This window comes from Chenopodium quinoa, unplaced genomic scaffold (genome assembly GCF_001683475.1).
Source record: "Chenopodium quinoa cultivar QQ74 unplaced genomic scaffold, ASM168347v1, whole genome shotgun sequence".
Classification (NCBI taxonomy): domain Eukaryota; kingdom Viridiplantae; phylum Streptophyta; class Magnoliopsida; order Caryophyllales; family Amaranthaceae; genus Chenopodium; species Chenopodium quinoa.
Window position 1 is genome coordinate 2,785,085 of NW_018745650.1, and position 17,636 is coordinate 2,802,720.

Below are 17,636 nucleotides of genomic sequence, written 5' to 3' on the forward strand. Positions count from 1 at the left end.
AGCAAGTGGTTTTTCTGTGAGAAAATCTTTTATACGGCTAATGGTTATCAAGTTGTTAGGATAGTGGTTTAATTAGATAAGGCTAGGAAACCTCTTCATGATCACAATCTGTCAAGATAACTCCACAAGTTGTTAGTGGGTTGTTGACATGTGGACGTGATTATGGTGGAGGTTAATGACTAAGCCTTCTCTATAAATACTCATGCAAACTATCTCAGCAAAACAGAACTCTTAAGCATAAAAATTCCAGTAGCCATCTAATAACATAAAGAGAGTTATTTTCCTTCATATATTCTTGAGTGCAATAGGTATTTGTAATCACAGATTGTATACAAGTACTTTGGGGTTGGGATTGTGAGTTTGTAAGGTGAGGTTAAGGAAGCTTCGTTGCTGAAGTCTTCTGTGAGAGTTGGGAACAAGTTCCTAATTTGGGGAACTTGTTAACGGGTTTGAATCTTCACTTGTACAGAGTTTGATTACATAGTGGAAATTTAGAAAAGCCTATATCTTCTCTCGTCATTATTTCATTTAGTTAAATTCCGCAAAAAGTTTTTAGATTTCACCTCAAATACAATTCACCCCCCCTCTTGTATTAGCCAGTTAGACTTTCATTTGGGTACTGTTGTTTGCTTTGGTTCCATTTTTTGGCTTCTACACTATTGTTCTTCTGTTTGTTAGCTACTTATCTGTGCTTGGTTTGCCTTCTCACAAACAAGGTTGAACTTAGCTTAGGCAAGACTCTTTTCACTCAACATAGTTAAGCAAAACTTGGATCACAATGGGTTAGAGATAGGATATAATCAATATTATCGGAAAATATATGTGTATTGTGTAATATATTTTTCATATTGATATTATTAGGAGAATAATCTATTTATTTATTTATATTAAGATATTGTTATAATAAATTATGAACAAATAGTTGTAATTTGCCAAAAAAAATCTTATGTAAACCTGATTCATAATAATATTATGTTAAAATTAGGGTTATTATGTTCAACATAACGTCAATTATTGTATATAGTAATCTGTTTAGAACTCCTTATATGTTAACTAGTTTGTATATCTAAGTTCTATACAAATTCTTACATGTGTCTGTCACACTAAAGTAATTTCGGTATTTTTATTTGTCAATTTTTTTCTTATATTTGGTCATTAAGAGCTAAAATTACTCCAAAATCTTAACTAAGAAATTTTCTCAGATTGAGAATTGTGACACGTAAATCGAGGTGTTTCATAACACCTTCATTTCTGGAAATTATTTGTCATTTTGACCTCAGATTGGATTCTCAAGGGCCAAAAGACTAGACCTGGCAATCCTGACCCAAAATGGATGACCCAACCTTAATGACCCGATCCGTGACCCGAAACCTGAAATCTACCCAACCTGAAGTGGACTTGACCTAATCTTGACCCGATACCCGAAGTTGGTTCGACTATACCAGACCCGATCTTGACCCGACCCAAACGTGACCCGACATATGGACCCAAAAATTGACCCGACCCGAACTAACCCGACCCAAATTGACCCGACCTAACCCGATCATCTGTTGACCCAAACTGACCCAATTAACAGTTGACCCGAAATGACCCGACTCGTAACCGACCTAAATGACCCGATTGCCATGTGTACAAAAGACCCCAAAAACTTTAGCCAAGCAATGTTCTCGACATATAAATCAAGAAAGATTTAAAAAGAAAATGATTGGGCCCCACAAACGTCCTGACTGAACGAAACTATGAAATAGTGGTAAAATTAAAGATAAAAAATATTTTTAAAACGTGGTAAAATAAAAATTAAAAAAAAAAATAACTATGGTTGGTAAATACAGTACAAAATTTTGTTTTTAAGGTGGTATATTTATGATCAAAAATCCAAAATAACAAATTAAATGACCTAAAGAAATATTTATTAAATGCCCCAAGTTGAAAAAGCCTAAAATATATACAATGGTGATGTTTTGAACAAATTGAATATATAATCAAGTACACATAATACTGAACTCATTTCAGTTCTAAAATTTAGGAACCGATTTGACCGATTCAAGTTCTAGTTCCCTTTCCTAGATATTTGACCTGGTACTAGTTATGCTCACCCCCTTATACACACAACTAGGTAAGTACACACAATCACATCAAATGAAGTGCTCTTACAAGTGTAACAAGTTACAAATAATCAATAATAAAAATAGCTTGTTTATGGCTTGAACTTTTGAAGCTCTTATTTATACTGGTAATTCCAACACCAAATTCACATGTAATACTTTGTTCTTGTATATTTTCACTTAGCTTTCTCTACCCCAGTAATGGAGCCGGATGAATCGATCGATATCGAATCGTATCGTAAGAATAAGTGTGCCAAAAATAAGCATGCTGTTAGAGGAACATAATCTCTAGCTGCACATTGCTTATTACTTTCATCAGATTTCCCTGTTTGTGGACCATTAGACCAAAACAAATAGATCAACAATTCAGCACCCTTGTCACCCGTAAATCGATCAGGAACGAATGTTTCCGGGTCATCGAAGATCTTCGGATCCCTCATTACAATAGTTTGATACCCACATAGTAACTCACCCTTCTTAACCGCGAACCTTGTATCGTGTGTTTGTAACTCAAAATCCTTCCTAGCACGCCCAAACTGTAGTGGTACGGGTGGCTGAAATCGTAGTGTTTCGTACACGAATGATGCCACGTTAGGCATGTCTTGAACTGCAGTAAAGCTCAATAAGGAAGGGGAGCTACATTTTTCCCTTACTTCTTTTCTTAGGGTATCTTGAATTTCGCCGTTGTTTAACCCTAGATTGTTAACCAAGGCAGGTAAAAACCGCGAAAATCCTCCAAATGCATTAAACCCTATGATAAATAACAAGTTATGTATTGCTTCTTGTTCAGTCAACCCAAACTCCGTCTTGCCTCTTTGAATCACTTCTTGCGCTTCCTTAGACACGAAGCTTACGAGCTTGTTATAGTCCCCTTTAACCAAGAAAAAAGGGTATGTCCAAGAATGCAAGAAGATTTCTTCAAGAGGTTGGAATAAGTTTATGTTGACTATCGGAAGGAGTTGTATAGCAAGCCATTTATCAATCATAATATGGCCTGTTTCAGCGAATTCTGGTGAGTAGTTTGCAGGGTCGGCTCTAAGCATTCCTTGCGCAAGGAAGTTGAATAGGCACTTTTGTAAGGGGTTTAACACGTTGGCATTGCCATCTTTGGAGATCGATTTTTCGACCGTGTTCCACATGATTTCTAAGTTTGATAAGAGTGAAGACACCCATACTCCTGAGCTTTTCCTTAGAATGTCTGTTGTAAAGTTCTTAATCTGTTCACATAAACAAAATACATCAGCAACATGTAAGTAAATGTTTTAAATTTTTAGTAAATGGACTTTTAATGACTTTAACTAATACAGACTACGATACTTCACTACTTAAGGATACAAATACAATCATTTCTTTAATAGTTTCAGTTTATATGATGGCATCTTTAATAAGTTGTATCACGAGTTGAATAAATAAATTAAAAAAAGTGTCATAAAACAAATAAAAAGGGATGCATTAAATTATTTAAATAGTTTTTTTTAACGTATTTAAATATTTCTCGTATACGAGTAACATTTATATTGAAACTTAAATTAAAAATACGGAGTGGATAATAATAAATAAAAGTGGGTTAGAAAATTTATAAAAACGTATAGTATAGTTTAAGAGCTTGTGTTGTTCATCTTATTTTCACTTGTTTTGGATGTAATAAGTTCAGACAATTTTACATAAGTTCAATTTAGGAAAAAATAAGTTATGATAAGGATTATCTAAGTACAAATTACAATTAAAATAAATTTTATTAAGGTCTAATAAGCTCATATAAATTTAGATAAATTTAAGTAAATTCAAATAAAATAAAATAAGTTTAAATAAGTAAAAATGAAAATACATAAAACACACTTGAGAATATTATATTTGGGAAAACATGCAAATGCTATGCGACAGTAGAAGAGGCTACTGTACCTTTTTAGCTTTTCACTAAAGCATGATAATTGATAGTAACAAAACACAAGGGCCACATCCATAATGAAAAGTCAACCCTTTTTTTTGGAGCAACGTTCACCCTAACATTATTGGCCAAAATGGCCATACCAAAACATTTTGTATCACATGAAAAAAAACGTTACATGCACATTATGTATACTGCGAAATACTTACCACAATACAACGTTGATTTTTATTCAGCCAATGAGCAAATATGTGAGTGAAAGTGTTGTCCCACATAGAAAAAGTATGAAAGTATTGGAAAGTGTATCCACATTGAAGAAACAAGAAAGTTGTGTCCACTTTATAAGGCTAAGGGGCTACTCCTCTCATTATCATATGGTTTTGAGGTGGAACCTCCTTGGACTTATATAGTGGACACCTGTGACGGGTGTGGCCTAGACCCGTTTATCATGGTATCAGAGTCTAGATTGAGTTGTGTTGTGATGTGGACCAGTATTATGGACAATTCACATGTGAGAGGGAGTGTTGAGCCCATGAGCAAACCCATATGTGAGTAAAAGTGTTATCCCAAATTTATAAGGCAATGGGCTACTCCCCTCATTGCCACATGGTTTTGAGGTGGAAACTCCTTGAACTTGTATAGCGGGCACTTGCGACGAGTGTGGCCCAGACAATTCACATGTGAGGGGGAGTGTTGAGCCCATGAGCAAACTCATATGTGAGTAAAAGTGTTGTCCCAAATTTATAAGGCAATGGGCTACTCCCCTCATTGCTACATGATTTTGAGGTGGAAACTCCTTGGACTTATATAGCGGACACTTGTGAGGAGTGTGGCCCAGACTCGTTTATCAATTTTAAATTATAACGTTTGTAATTTTCGTTTTGTCGCACATTTTATCTCTATTATATAAGGGTATAAGCATGTAGTGTGCATTTAAAAAGACCTTAGTACCTTTCTAAGCTTATATGAGTACTATAATATTGAATAAAAAGGGCAAGATCATATTCTTCATTTATAATATTTTCATTTACAAATTAGTAATTATCTTATAAACTTTTAAAAATATATTCCTTTAAATCCAATTATTTCTCTCTTTTAGTGTACTAAGTATAACATATCCATCTTCTCTACTTTTACTTCACTATCTCGCAATCGAACATCAACTAAGCTCACGGCTAATCATGTGGCAAAGTTTTCTAAGCATTTATGTTCTAACTAACCTTGTTATCATTCTTTTATGTATGTGTTACATTTATTTATTTATTTAATGTAAAAGAGTGAATTTTCTTCGTTTTTGTTAAGAAAGAATTGCAAACGTAAATTTAATTAAATATAAATAGATTTTTTATACTCCATACAAAGATTAGTGATGTGGGCCTACCTATTAAGAGAAATGATAAGTATACTTGAGTTTATTGAAGTTATTTTTTTTTTATTAGTCGAATTCTATTCTGTAGTATTCTTGAGGTTGAATTATTAGGCTTTGTTCTATTCAACTTATTTTTGTTGATTTTAAATTAATTTTGCTGAATCGAAACTTTTTTGCTAAATGAAACTATTTGTACTAAACTTAAATTAATCTAATATATCATATCACTAATAAATAAAGCCGACCTCGCATCCAGACTACGAGACAGCAACACAAGGCGAAACGCCAAGTGTCGAGCCACATAGGCGACAAATAGATATTATTGTGATTAGATTTGATGTCAGGTTAGATTAGATTGGATAGATTTGTTTAGGATAAAAAAGTATACATAAAATAATTTGTAATTCTTTTGAAAAAAATTTATCTTTTTATTGACAATAGAATTACTTATACCAACCCACCACATATTATAATTAATATGAATATCCAATTAACAATAGATTTTTACTCCTATATGAATAACTACGTAATTATAATTATAAAAATGGCGTGTATCATTAGTATTTTTTAGTCTACCATTGATTTACCATTAAAGATTTTGAATCAGGTATTCTTCATATTTGGTTGTGATATTAGGACACAACAGAAACTGTAAAATACAAGGGAATCTTGAAGTGAATTCATATCAATGTTAGCAAGGTCTTAAAACTTTACGGGGTTTTCACTTAAAAAGCGTTTCAATAATTTTTTTTATGCTAATCATATTACTATTATTTTTTTTTACCATTCTGCATTATTAAAAGGGTTTATTTGACCATATTTAACATTGAAACAAAAAAGTTTATCCTAAAATTTTATCAACAATACGGACATCACCCCGGACACAAAACTAGTTATATAAATAAAGTAGGCATTTTTCGAGAGCATTCGGCGCGTCACATAAGCAAAGGTATTATTTCGACCAACTAAAAATTAGATTTGTATTTTATTTTAGAATTAAAAAATTAACTCGCTACTTAAGCAAAAGTGCTGAATGAGATTTAAAATTTTGTCACGTTGGTAAAAACAACGAATAGTGATTTATTAGGATTTAAATTATTTAAAAAATAAAAATTATCTTATTAGTATTTAAATTAATTAAAAAGACTACTGTATAAATTATATTTTTGATGTTAGGATTTAAATTATTTTAAAAAATATCTTTTGATATTAATGGTCTAAGAAATTTTGACTTTTGCTACCTCTAAAAAACCACTTATTGGCTTATACCACCTACATAAAAAAAAAAAAAAAAAAAAAAAAAAGGTTTTATTTTACCACCAACTAAATTTCCAAAAATTTGATTTCACCACCAACTAACGGATTCCGTCCATAAATCAGTTAGTAGGGCCCACCTTTTTGACGTTTCCTCTCCACCTCCCCCGATCTTCCATGTGAACCAGTCGGCAACGAAATCAACTCACCTCGGTTGGTCGAAATTTCGTGTGGGGCTAGGGAGGGTCGGAATTTGGTGTTGGCTAAGGAGGGGTTGGAATTAGGTGGTGGCTAGGGTTTTAGGAGTGCGAAATTTGGTGGTGGCTAGGATTTTACGAGTGGTTGGAATTCGGTAGGAGGAGGCTTTATGGGTGGTCGGAATTCGGTGGCTAGGGTTTTGAGATCAGAAATTGGTGGAAAAGGGGTCGGAATCCGTGGCTATGGCTCGTGCGTTTGGGGTTGTGGGAGAGTTGTGGTTGTGCGGTGGCTGCTGTGTGGCAAGTTGGTGGTGGTTGTTGGCTTTGACCGGTGGCAAAGGATGCATGGTGTTTGAGGGGGAATGCGAGTAGGTGGCCGGGTGAAGCAGGAAAGTTAAGAGGAATATGTTGCGGTAGTGAATTTGGTGGTGTGGCTGCTGTGGTGGCGATTAAGGCTTCTGTGCGAGGGTTGCGGCTCCGTTGGTGGAGTGACGTCGGTTTGATGCTGGGTACTGCCACTGTGGTGTAGCGGTGGTGGGCAGTGGCAGCGATGAGGATGTATGGGTGTGAGGTTGGGCTGGTCTGGGCCGCCGATAACGGCGATGGGCGGGGAGCCATACTGACGGTGGGGCTGGGAGCCGGTCAGGCGGTGGCTGGGAGTCGGTTGGTGGCTTGGTTTTTATTTTATTTTTTATTTTTTTTGTTTTTTTATTATTATTTTTTTAAAAAAAAAATTACTCAATAATATGGTGACATGTGTACATGGTAGGCCCCACTAACGGATTTATGGACGGAATCCGTTAGTTAGAGGTGATTGGTGGTAAAAACCAACTTTCATTTTTTTTCTATGTGGTGGTAAAATAAAACTTTTTTTTAGTAGGTGGTAAAAGCGAATAAGTTGTTGGAGGTGGTAAAAGTCAAAAATTTCAATGGTTTATCTAAACATCCGATGAATGAGATGATATTTTCATTAAAAAAAAAATTTAAAGCAATAATGCAAGGAAAAACTTTACATTCTTTTAACACTAGATGAAGCCCATGCGATATACGATTTGTTTGTATTTTTTAAAACTAATTTTTTTTGTATGTATGTGATAAAATTTGTTATTTAATTCGTTGTACGTTACATATCATTTAATTTTTTATTTTAAAATAAATTGTGAATTTCGTCTCCTTCGTTATAAATCTAGATAAAACTCCTATATCTCAAAAGATAATATTTTATATATAATTAATTTAAACTTTAAAATCTCATTCTCCAATTTTGCTTATGTGGCATTTGAATTATTTAATTTTAATTATTATGTGGTTTTTTTGTCTGAAATTTTTAAATAGTAAACAAAATCAAATAATTAAAAAAAAAAATCAAACTAGATGAAAGGAAATTTTTAAAACTAACTAAGTTTTTTTTTTTTTTTTTTTTTTGAGATTTATGTATGAAAAAATCGTACATCGCACGGACTTTCATCTAGTTTTTATTAAAGTAAAATTAATTACACTGAATATACATTATTCTTTATTTTTCTCTATGATATTTGTTTTTTAAAGTTAGTGAATTTTATTGATTAAAAATTATTTATATTAAACTAAAATTATTTTTACTAAATTTAACTTTTTTTACTGTATATTTTTTCAAAGTGAAGAGGTTGGTGTGACTATACTTTTCTATATGTGATTGAGTTTATTATCAATTTATTGGAGTAGAAAAAACCCTAATCATAAATAAACAATTAAACACACATCATCTATCAAGTCACCAGTCACGAATTTTCAATTAATGTATTTCCTTTTAATCTTTTGGCAAATATTTGCATGTTTTGTAGTGATTGTATACTTTATTTACTTGATTTGTATCACGACTTGCCTTTTGTGTTAATATTGTTGGGCTATTAATTTTCCTTTTCTTTGTAAAGGGAAAATAGCACCTCTGAGTAAATCAAAAGAAAATAGAGGGAGTGCACATTTTTCTCAAAAAAAAATTAGTATGGAGTAGGTAACATAATTTTCTCAAATTTTATACCAAAACTAAATTTTAAATGCACAAACATTTAAAAAAATCGGATGTATAATAAAATATTGTACATTCGCTACAAGGTTACCTTAAAATGATCAAAAGTTACCCTTTAATGAATGAAAGTTACCCAGTATATATAAGTTACCCTGATAATAAAAGTTATTTATGCTTTATTGATAAAAATTACCCTAAGTTCAACAAAAGTTACCCCAATGTACAGTAATATTACTGTACATCAGATGTATACAAAAGTTTTTGTTTTAAATGTATATTACAATATTGAAACACTAGGCTTTGTGCAAAATTTTAGGAAAATTATAAAGTGAGACTAAATGAGAAATTTAATAATGTGAAGTGTAGTTGGTGGAAATATATTTAATTGTTAGTACAAGAGAGAAGTTTCAAAAAAAAGTAGTGTAATAAGGTTAGTAGGAGAGACTTGTCAAAAACGGTTAGTAGGAGAGAGATTTAATAAAATATGTGTGCAAGTAAATTTAGTGGAAGTGAGGCATAATTCTTCCTAAAATAATAACGGGTCATCAAATGTTCATTTATTGTGTAATGGACATAAACAAAAAAGTATTGCGATTAATATATGAAATAAAGGGAGTAATTATAGGAGCATGCCATGTGTTGTGCGCTTGTACCTATATTTCCGGACGGAGAGTATATATTTTCAATTCACAAACAAAGTATTAAAGTCAAGAGTCAAAAAAAAGTGATATTTTCTATAGGAAACTAGCTATCTCACTTTATAAGTACCAAAAATCATATTCCTTCCGTTATCTTTATAACTACCTTCATTTCTTATTAACTACAAAAAACAAAAAAAAAAAAAAAAAAATTGTCACAAATAATATCCTTTATTATAAATAATAAAAATCCTTTAAAAAAAAAATTTAATAAAAATGGAGGTAGTATTTTATTTTTGTGTAGAGGTTTAAATACTTCTAAGTTTTGGTTAGGTAGAGATTTGTGGGACCAAATATTTGGAACCTAACAATATAAAACAATTTTACGCAACATTCCAAAAGCAAAAGAAACTGATGAGTGGTGAATGCAGTTTTTTTTTTTTTTTTTTTTTTAGGATAGTTGAAACTTGAAGACCATAAACGTGTTTCGTGTTTTATTGCACAGTAGAGTGGCTATCAAATTCATCAATAAACTCCAATTTATCTCACTTCTATTATTTTTCAGATATAGACAATTAGGACAGCTACCTTGTTAAGAGAAACGAACATGCTTTTCCAGCTATAAATGTAACAAGAATTTCTAGCACAATTTTGCTACTATTTGTATATTATTGAGATATTTAATGATTCAATCTCTATTTTGAATACTACAAAATAATTAATGAGGATAATGTGAATTCCACAAATTATATAATGAAGATAACATGAATTCCACAAATTATTTAATGAAGATAATAATATGAATTCCACAAATCATTTCAAGATATTTAAAGAATATATTATATGGGTTGGTGTGTGCATGTCGTGGAGATCCAAAGATATTTATTATTACTATTTTTATTGTTATTATTTGGGTAGAATAAAATAAAACTGATTTGCATCGTTACGGAGTATCAATCACTACACAAATTCTTATATGTGGTTGGCTACGCCGTGTCCGTGTGTCCAATTATCATAGGGGTTACTTCGTAAGTGTAATAGGGATTACTTGGTCAGTGTTAAAGGGGTTACTTCGTCAGTGTTATAGGGTTACTCGGTCAGTATTATAGGGTTACTCGGTCAATATTGTAGGAGTTACTTGGTCAGTGTTATAAGAGTTACTTTGTTTTTTTTTTTTAGATGGCCACACGGTGTGACTAGCCAAACACATGACGAGCTGATTATGCTAATATGAATAAATTCTGATACCTTGCAACAATATGGGTCAACTTCATTTTAGGGAAATATTATACTCATGAAAAAAATTTAAATGTCTAACCACTGTTTTATTGCTTTCTCATACTTTTTCCAAAATAAATGTTTATATTGAAAAACTAAAATCCCTTTTCCCCCTTTTATTTATATTTATTTATTTATTTATTTTAAACTTTGTGTCATTTTCAAATAATGCAATTATTGAAAAACGGAAGAATGACAAATTTTCGTACAAGACAAATTCAAACGGTTTATTGTAATGTTACACCAAGATGATATTTCCTATTTGAAGGAGAAATTGCATTTTATTTGAAAAGGGAGATCTTTTACATGTGATGAATGATGATAATTTATTGTGCAATTAATTGTATATATGTAGTCGTACTTTATTTACTATCTAATCTTAATTAAAAGGAATGCAGGAAAGAACTTAAATCCATAGGAATTAATAAAAGATTTGAAATTGAGTCTTTGAATTCAAATTCTTCAAAGGTATGGAGCAAACCAAGAACTCCATTATTTTCGGTTGCATAATTAATGATGTAACATTATGAAATCAATTGTGATTGAAAATTTGCAATATAGTAATACCAACAAAAAATTTTCTTACAATAGTTTTAATTTAGAACCTTTCTATTGATCACAAGTTCACAACATGTAAACATACACAATCATAACTTTTAAATAAGAACTATGAAAGAGTTACTTTGCCAATCTTAAGACCATGAAAACATCATAGTCTTTGGTTTATAAAGAGCCATTAAATTAGTGTAATGTATGTAGATGAAATTCGATCCTAAGTTTTGATTATATATGTTCAAACACAATTCAATTCATCTAGCATAATTGTAATTAATATATGTAAATCCAAATAGATGATAATATGATTCAATTAAAAATAAAGTATGAATCAAAATGTAAATTATCATGTAATATAGTTTAATTTCATACCTTAGCATGTTTTTCCTCAGTGGTATCAAGATAAACTCCAACCCTCATATCTCCCGTAAACTTTGTACTAGGCATATAATCTCCAACAAGAATGTCCTTCTTTTCAATAATGTTCATATCAAATAGATGAGAGAAAGATGGAACATCTAAGACAGCAATAACTTTTGGATTAACATCAACAAAGAAAGGGAAGCAAGGAGGGATATTTGTCCTAAACACACTACTATTATGCTTCTCCCTTTTCTTCTTAAAGAAAGTGTCTTGTCCCTGGAACCAAAAGTAGTTTAGCCTATCACCAATTGGACCGAGTAGCGGCACCCCGTAGCTTCCGGGGATGGACCGGAGCGGGAGGTTGCCGCCACTCGGTGGAGGTGTTGGTGTTATGGTGGTCGGGATTGGGTTTGGGGCTGACATGGTTGATATGGTCAGCATTTTGGACCCTTATGGTGTTTGTCGCCTTAGCTTGTTGTGTCATTTTTTATAGTGAAGGAGTAGTGGAGTTGGTTGTTTTTTAATTTGGTTTTGGCTATTTTTTTGTATTTGTATTTTGGTGTAACTTGAATAAATGCGTAGCATGGGATATCTTCAGTGATAAGGCATGGAAAGATATGATTGGACAAGAACGTGGGAAGCTACAAGTTTTCTAGCGAGTTGTACTTCCACGAGTTGTACTCTGCATTATTCATTCCATTCCGCAATAATTCACGCAATATAATAAAAATAAGTTTTAGAAAAAATTGATTGAGATAATCAATTTACTAAATTATTTAGGGCGTGTATGGTTTGATGTAACAACGCATTTGTATGCAGCTTGCTACACATGTGGTTGCTTGTAAACGAACCAAATAACCCTTATAACACTAATCGAGTAACCCTATAACACTAATGAAATAACCCCCATGATGGTTGGTCACACGGTATGGCCAGCCACGTATAAAAGTTGGTGTTAATGTTAAAAATGATATTTGCTTTGTGAAGGAGCTAGTGGATACTAGTTAATTTTTTCAATAATGAAAAGTTACACTCTCGATGGTAAAACATTTTCTTTTACATTTTCAAATAAGGAAAAACACATTTCCCTACCTTCTCCTTACCTCTTTTTTTCTTTCCATTCATTCATTTTGACCTTTCCAATCCCTCCTATTCAATTTTTCTATGACTTTTTTTAGTATGAAAACAAACTAAGTTGAAATAATAATTTTCCTTGAAAATATGTTTTTCATATCAAGTGGAGCCTTGTTAGATTTGTAATAATTATATTTTATTAATATGTAATTTTCATAATTGTGTCTGTAGCGATAAAAAAAAACGCATATAAAATGATGATCTGATCTGAACCTTTTTTTTTCTTGATATGATCTGAACTAATTTCTTGTGAAATAAGTAAATATAAGTTGATCGAACTAAACAAGGCCTAATGGAGCCTTAATGTTAAGTGAGATGGGTGAGAATTAACTAGCTAAAAAGGAAATTAATGCATCTAAATTAAAACTTTCATTTATAGAAAGTGATGCATCTAAAAACATAAAGGAAGTAAAATATTAACAGTCCCTTACTATGTTTATGAGTTCGTCATATATTAAGGAATGGACAATAATGAGAGGTGTATTAGTTATTGCTGAATACAGGAGTACAATAGTAACAAAACTTGATTCATTTGGTAAAACTCTTACCTCGCTTGTGGGGAGTTCTAGGGTGATCAAACTATTTTTTAATCACCATAAGCCTAATTACATGGCACTCTCTAGGCAACAAAAACTAATGTGGTCCCTCCTTATTTTTATTTTTTTTTTGCCAAAATACATTTAATTGATTTTCTAAATTGCTAAAAATGTTTTATAAATCAATATTGAATATTTATGGAAATTGGAATCGCGACCACCGACCACTGCGTCAAGCTGCCGGAGACCGTAGACCACCGCCACTGACCGTAGACCTTCCGGCAACCACCAACCACGCATCCTAACCTGCCGGTGACCCAAGATTGATCTCCGTTGCCCCTAACCGCGCGCGAAATCGCCGGCGACAAAATCCCACGAAACCCTATCTCTAACCTAAAATCCCACGAAATCAGCCCCACCACGGCCCTTCCCCAGCCACGAAATAAGCCCCATCACTTTCCTCCACCCCGAAAACAACGCCCCTCGCTGTTTCGAGGTGGGGGAAAGGGAGATAGGCTGGTTTCGTGGCTGAGGAAGGACCGTGGTGGTTTCGGGCTACCGATGTAGTCGGTGAGTGAGTGCGTCGGGGAAAGGGTGAAGAGAGGGGGTGTGTCGGCCGGCGAGGCAGGCAGGTCGCTAGCGATCTGGGAGAATTCTGGGCGATTAAGGTGAGGGGAGGGGTTGGTTGGCCGGTGATGTTGGTGGTGGTGGTTTTTAATTTATTTTTTTTTCCTTTTTTCTTTTTTTAATCAATTTAATTTTATTTTTTTTCAGGAACCTTTAATCACTTTAGTTAAATTTGTTGTTATGGTTAATTTTTTAGAGTGGTTATTGTTGTTTTTAGTATTATTATTAATTTTTGTTGTTGTTGTTTTTATGATTATGGTTATTTTTTAATTAAATATTATTGTTGTCATTGTTATTTTTTTGTAAAAGAAGTTATTATTACTATAGTGTTTTTTACATAAGCTTAACTAATTATTATTAGATTTGTTATTATTATTGATGTTATTATTGTTATTTATTTATTTATTTTGGAAGAAAGTTGATATTGTTATTGTTATTATTAGTGTTTTTTTCTTACAATGAGCTTAATTAATATGGATATTACCGTTCAAAATTGAGTAGCAAAGCTTTTGGGATAACTAATCAACTTAAATTTAAATTATTTATCAAAATTTTATACATTTTATTGTTTAAATAATGGTTTTGTAATAAGAATTGTAATTATATATTAATACTTTACCCTATAATTGTAATTAGTGACTCACATTAATGATACTTTATAATTTTTTTTGAAGCAACTAATATTATCACTAGGGGTGTTAATCGAGTTGAGCAACTCGAGGTCAACTCGGACAACGCTTGGTCAAAACTCGACTTGAGTTGTCTCGATTCAAACTGTTAACCTTAACGAGCATGAGTTGAGCAAGTTATAACTCGAGTCAATAATTTCGTGAATAGTTCGGTAATTTTATTTTTAATTATGAAAATAAAAAAATCATATAAATTAATTTTGTATTTCTTTATAAAGAAGTTATTAATTAGTTTTATGTCCATGACTCACTCCCATTTTATGTTCAAAGAGAAATTAATTAAATGGTGATAAAATACTCTGTACAAAGTAGGCAATATTGAATACGATTAAACTAGTGAAATAATATAATGAGAAGATGAGATAGAAAAATCTAGTGAAATAATGTAATAAGAAAATGAGATAGAAAAATGATAGATGTTAACATCTAAAATTGATTAGCAAAGCTGATGGGATAACTATCAACTTAATTTAAATAATTTTATACATTTTATTGTTTAGATAACAATTATTTAATAAGCATTACTGTTATGTTAATACTTTATTCAAGAAAAATGTTAATTAACTAATGAATAACATTACTAATACTTTAGAAATTTTTTAAAGCATTTAATATTATTACTAAGGGTGATAAATTGAGTTGATCATCTTGAGATCGACAAATCGGCTCGGTCAACGTTCAGTCAAAACTCGACTCGAGTTGTTTCAACTCTTCGTAACCTTAACAAGAACTAGTCGAGCAAGTTTAACTCGGCTCGATAAGCTCGTGAGCATCTCCATAATTATTTTGATTAATTGTGAAAAGAAAAAAAAAAAGCATAGTTAAAAAATAATGTGGTACCTCTATAGAAAGAAGCTATTACTTATGTACACAACTAACACATTTTAAATTTAAATGATGATGAAATATTTTTGTATAAGGTAGACAAGAATGGTTAGGATTAAACAAATGAAACAATGTAATGGGAAAAAGGAGGAAGAAAAAACTATTTATATAGAATAATTTTGTTGAGCAATACTTATGTCCACAACTAACACATTTTAAATTTAAAGTAAAATTAATTAAATGATGATGAAATATATTTGTATAAGGTAGACAAAAATGATTAAGATTAAACAAATGAAATAATGTAATGGGAAAAAGGAGGAAGAAAAAACCATTAATACAGAGTAATTTTGTTGAGCAAAAAGATTTGCAAAAGTCCCACATTGAAAAAAAATTGAGAGTACTTACATGGAGAGGTTATAAAAAGAGAAATTTAGCCTCTTTTCAATAGTATGAATAACTTGGCTCCTATTTAAGGCTTGGGTTATTTAAACATTGGCTTTATTTAATAAGTTTGGGCCAAGCTTGTTTGGGCTTGAACTTTATGACTTTATCTAAATTTTTTTTTATTTTTTTTAGCTATATATAAAGTTACGAAAAAACCCAGTTTAAATGGTAATTACCTAGATTGTGGTTGGACATTACTTAAACCTAGTTTTCTTGGTAATTACCAAGATTGTGGTTAGACATTACCTATTGGCTATATATATATATATATATATATATATATATATATATATATATATATATATATATATATATATATATATATATATATATATATATATATATATATATATAAGAGGGTTTTAGTCGAGTTGATAATTTGAGTACCTTTTTAGAGAGAAGCTAGTGCTTTATGTCCATGACTCGTCACATTTTAAATTTAAAGGGAAATTATTTAAATGAGATGATATATTATTGTACGAAGTAGGCAATATTGATTAAGATTGAACAATTGAAACAATGTAACGAAAAGAGGATAGAGAAAGATGTGGGAGAAAAAGCTAACCATTTATTAATTTTGTTAAGCAAAGTGATTGCTCAAATCCCACATAAAAATAAATAAACAAAGATGAGTATTAATTAAAATTGGTTATAAAAAGCAAAAATCATGTCAAACTTTTACTTAAGTCTCACATTGAAAATTAAATGAGTACAATGAACATGGAGAACTAGTTATTATTATTATTATTAGGGTATTATTAGGGTCATTATTGAGAAAATCAATGTTTATAAAATGGTATGCCATAAATTTTGTAAACAACCAATTTTTGTAAATATATACTAATCGAATTGAGTAAATCCAGGTTGACTCGGTAATAACTTGACTCAAGTTATTTCGTCTCAAACTCATAACATTAATAACCGCGAGTTGAGCAAGCTATAACTTAGCTCACCTTGGTATTTCTTTTTATTAATTATTAAAAATGGGTTCTAATTAATAATTTTGGGCCCATGTTTGCTTTGGGCTTAAACTCAAATTTAGCGCATATTCTTAGATGCACCCTTGTGCATCTAAACTGGCTGCACCACTCATCAAATACCCCCTTTTATACACTAAACACACATATATACTATGTACGTACTACTGGAAACTGGTATATATTACTTCATCTCCTTCCTTTAATCTTCTTCCTATTTTATTTCTTTCCTTATTTCTTAATTTTTACATAAATTTTTTCTCTTTTTTCCAAATTCTTTACTTAATTCTTAATTTTGGTTGAAATTTTCTCTCTCCACTGTGTTTGGCATTATCTTCTTCTTTTAAGATTTTCTCTCTCCTCCAATTTTTGTATTTTCGTTGATTCGTGATGGATTTAATTGGAATCTTGAAGTGATAGTTGATATAAGTTAGTTTATGTTATTGATTTGTAATTTGGTTTAATTGGTTATATTTTCTGAATTTTTGATTGATATTGCATATATAATTTTTGGATAATTTGCCAATTTGTAATAGGTGATGAACACAAATTTATTGTAGTACTTTTCTCTTCACTTTTCTTTCCTATAATAATTTTTGTTTAGGGGTTTTTTGATGTCCTGCCGGAGAGTTACAATTCTGGGACTAGATCCGTGCGCATGTACCTGCAAATCAACGGAAACTCCGGTTGGTGGGAGCTTCGTCTCCGACGATCAAGTTAGAACGTGTTTAGGAGTAAAAAGTGCG

The 17,636-nt window shown here is 31.5% G+C and overlaps 1 protein-coding gene across 1 annotated transcript; it reads right to left on the reverse strand.

Moving 5' to 3' along the window:
• Nucleotides 1–1,893: 1,893 nt before the first annotated feature.
• LOC110716991 (fatty acid hydroperoxide lyase, chloroplastic-like) lies at nt 1,894–12,305 on the reverse strand. The gene is made up of 2 exons (XM_021895635.1): nt 11,665–12,305; nt 1,894–3,322 (listed from the first exon to the last, which is right to left on the reverse strand). The coding sequence occupies exons 1-2, from the start codon at nt 12,094–12,096 to the stop codon at nt 2,282–2,284; spliced, it is 1,473 nt and encodes a 490-aa protein (XP_021751327.1). The 5' UTR covers nt 12,097–12,305; the 3' UTR covers nt 1,894–2,281.
• Between the last annotated feature and the right edge of the window lie 5,331 nt (nt 12,306–17,636).

Coding starts and splice junctions, on each gene's coding strand:
- LOC110716991 (XM_021895635.1), bottom strand. CDS start 12,096: ATGCTGACCATATCAACCATGTCAGCCCCAAACCCAATCCCGACCACC. Junction 3,323..11,664: donor CTGAGGAAAAACATGCTAAG/GTATGAAATTAA, acceptor TTATGTGAACAG/ATTAAGAACTTTACAACAGA.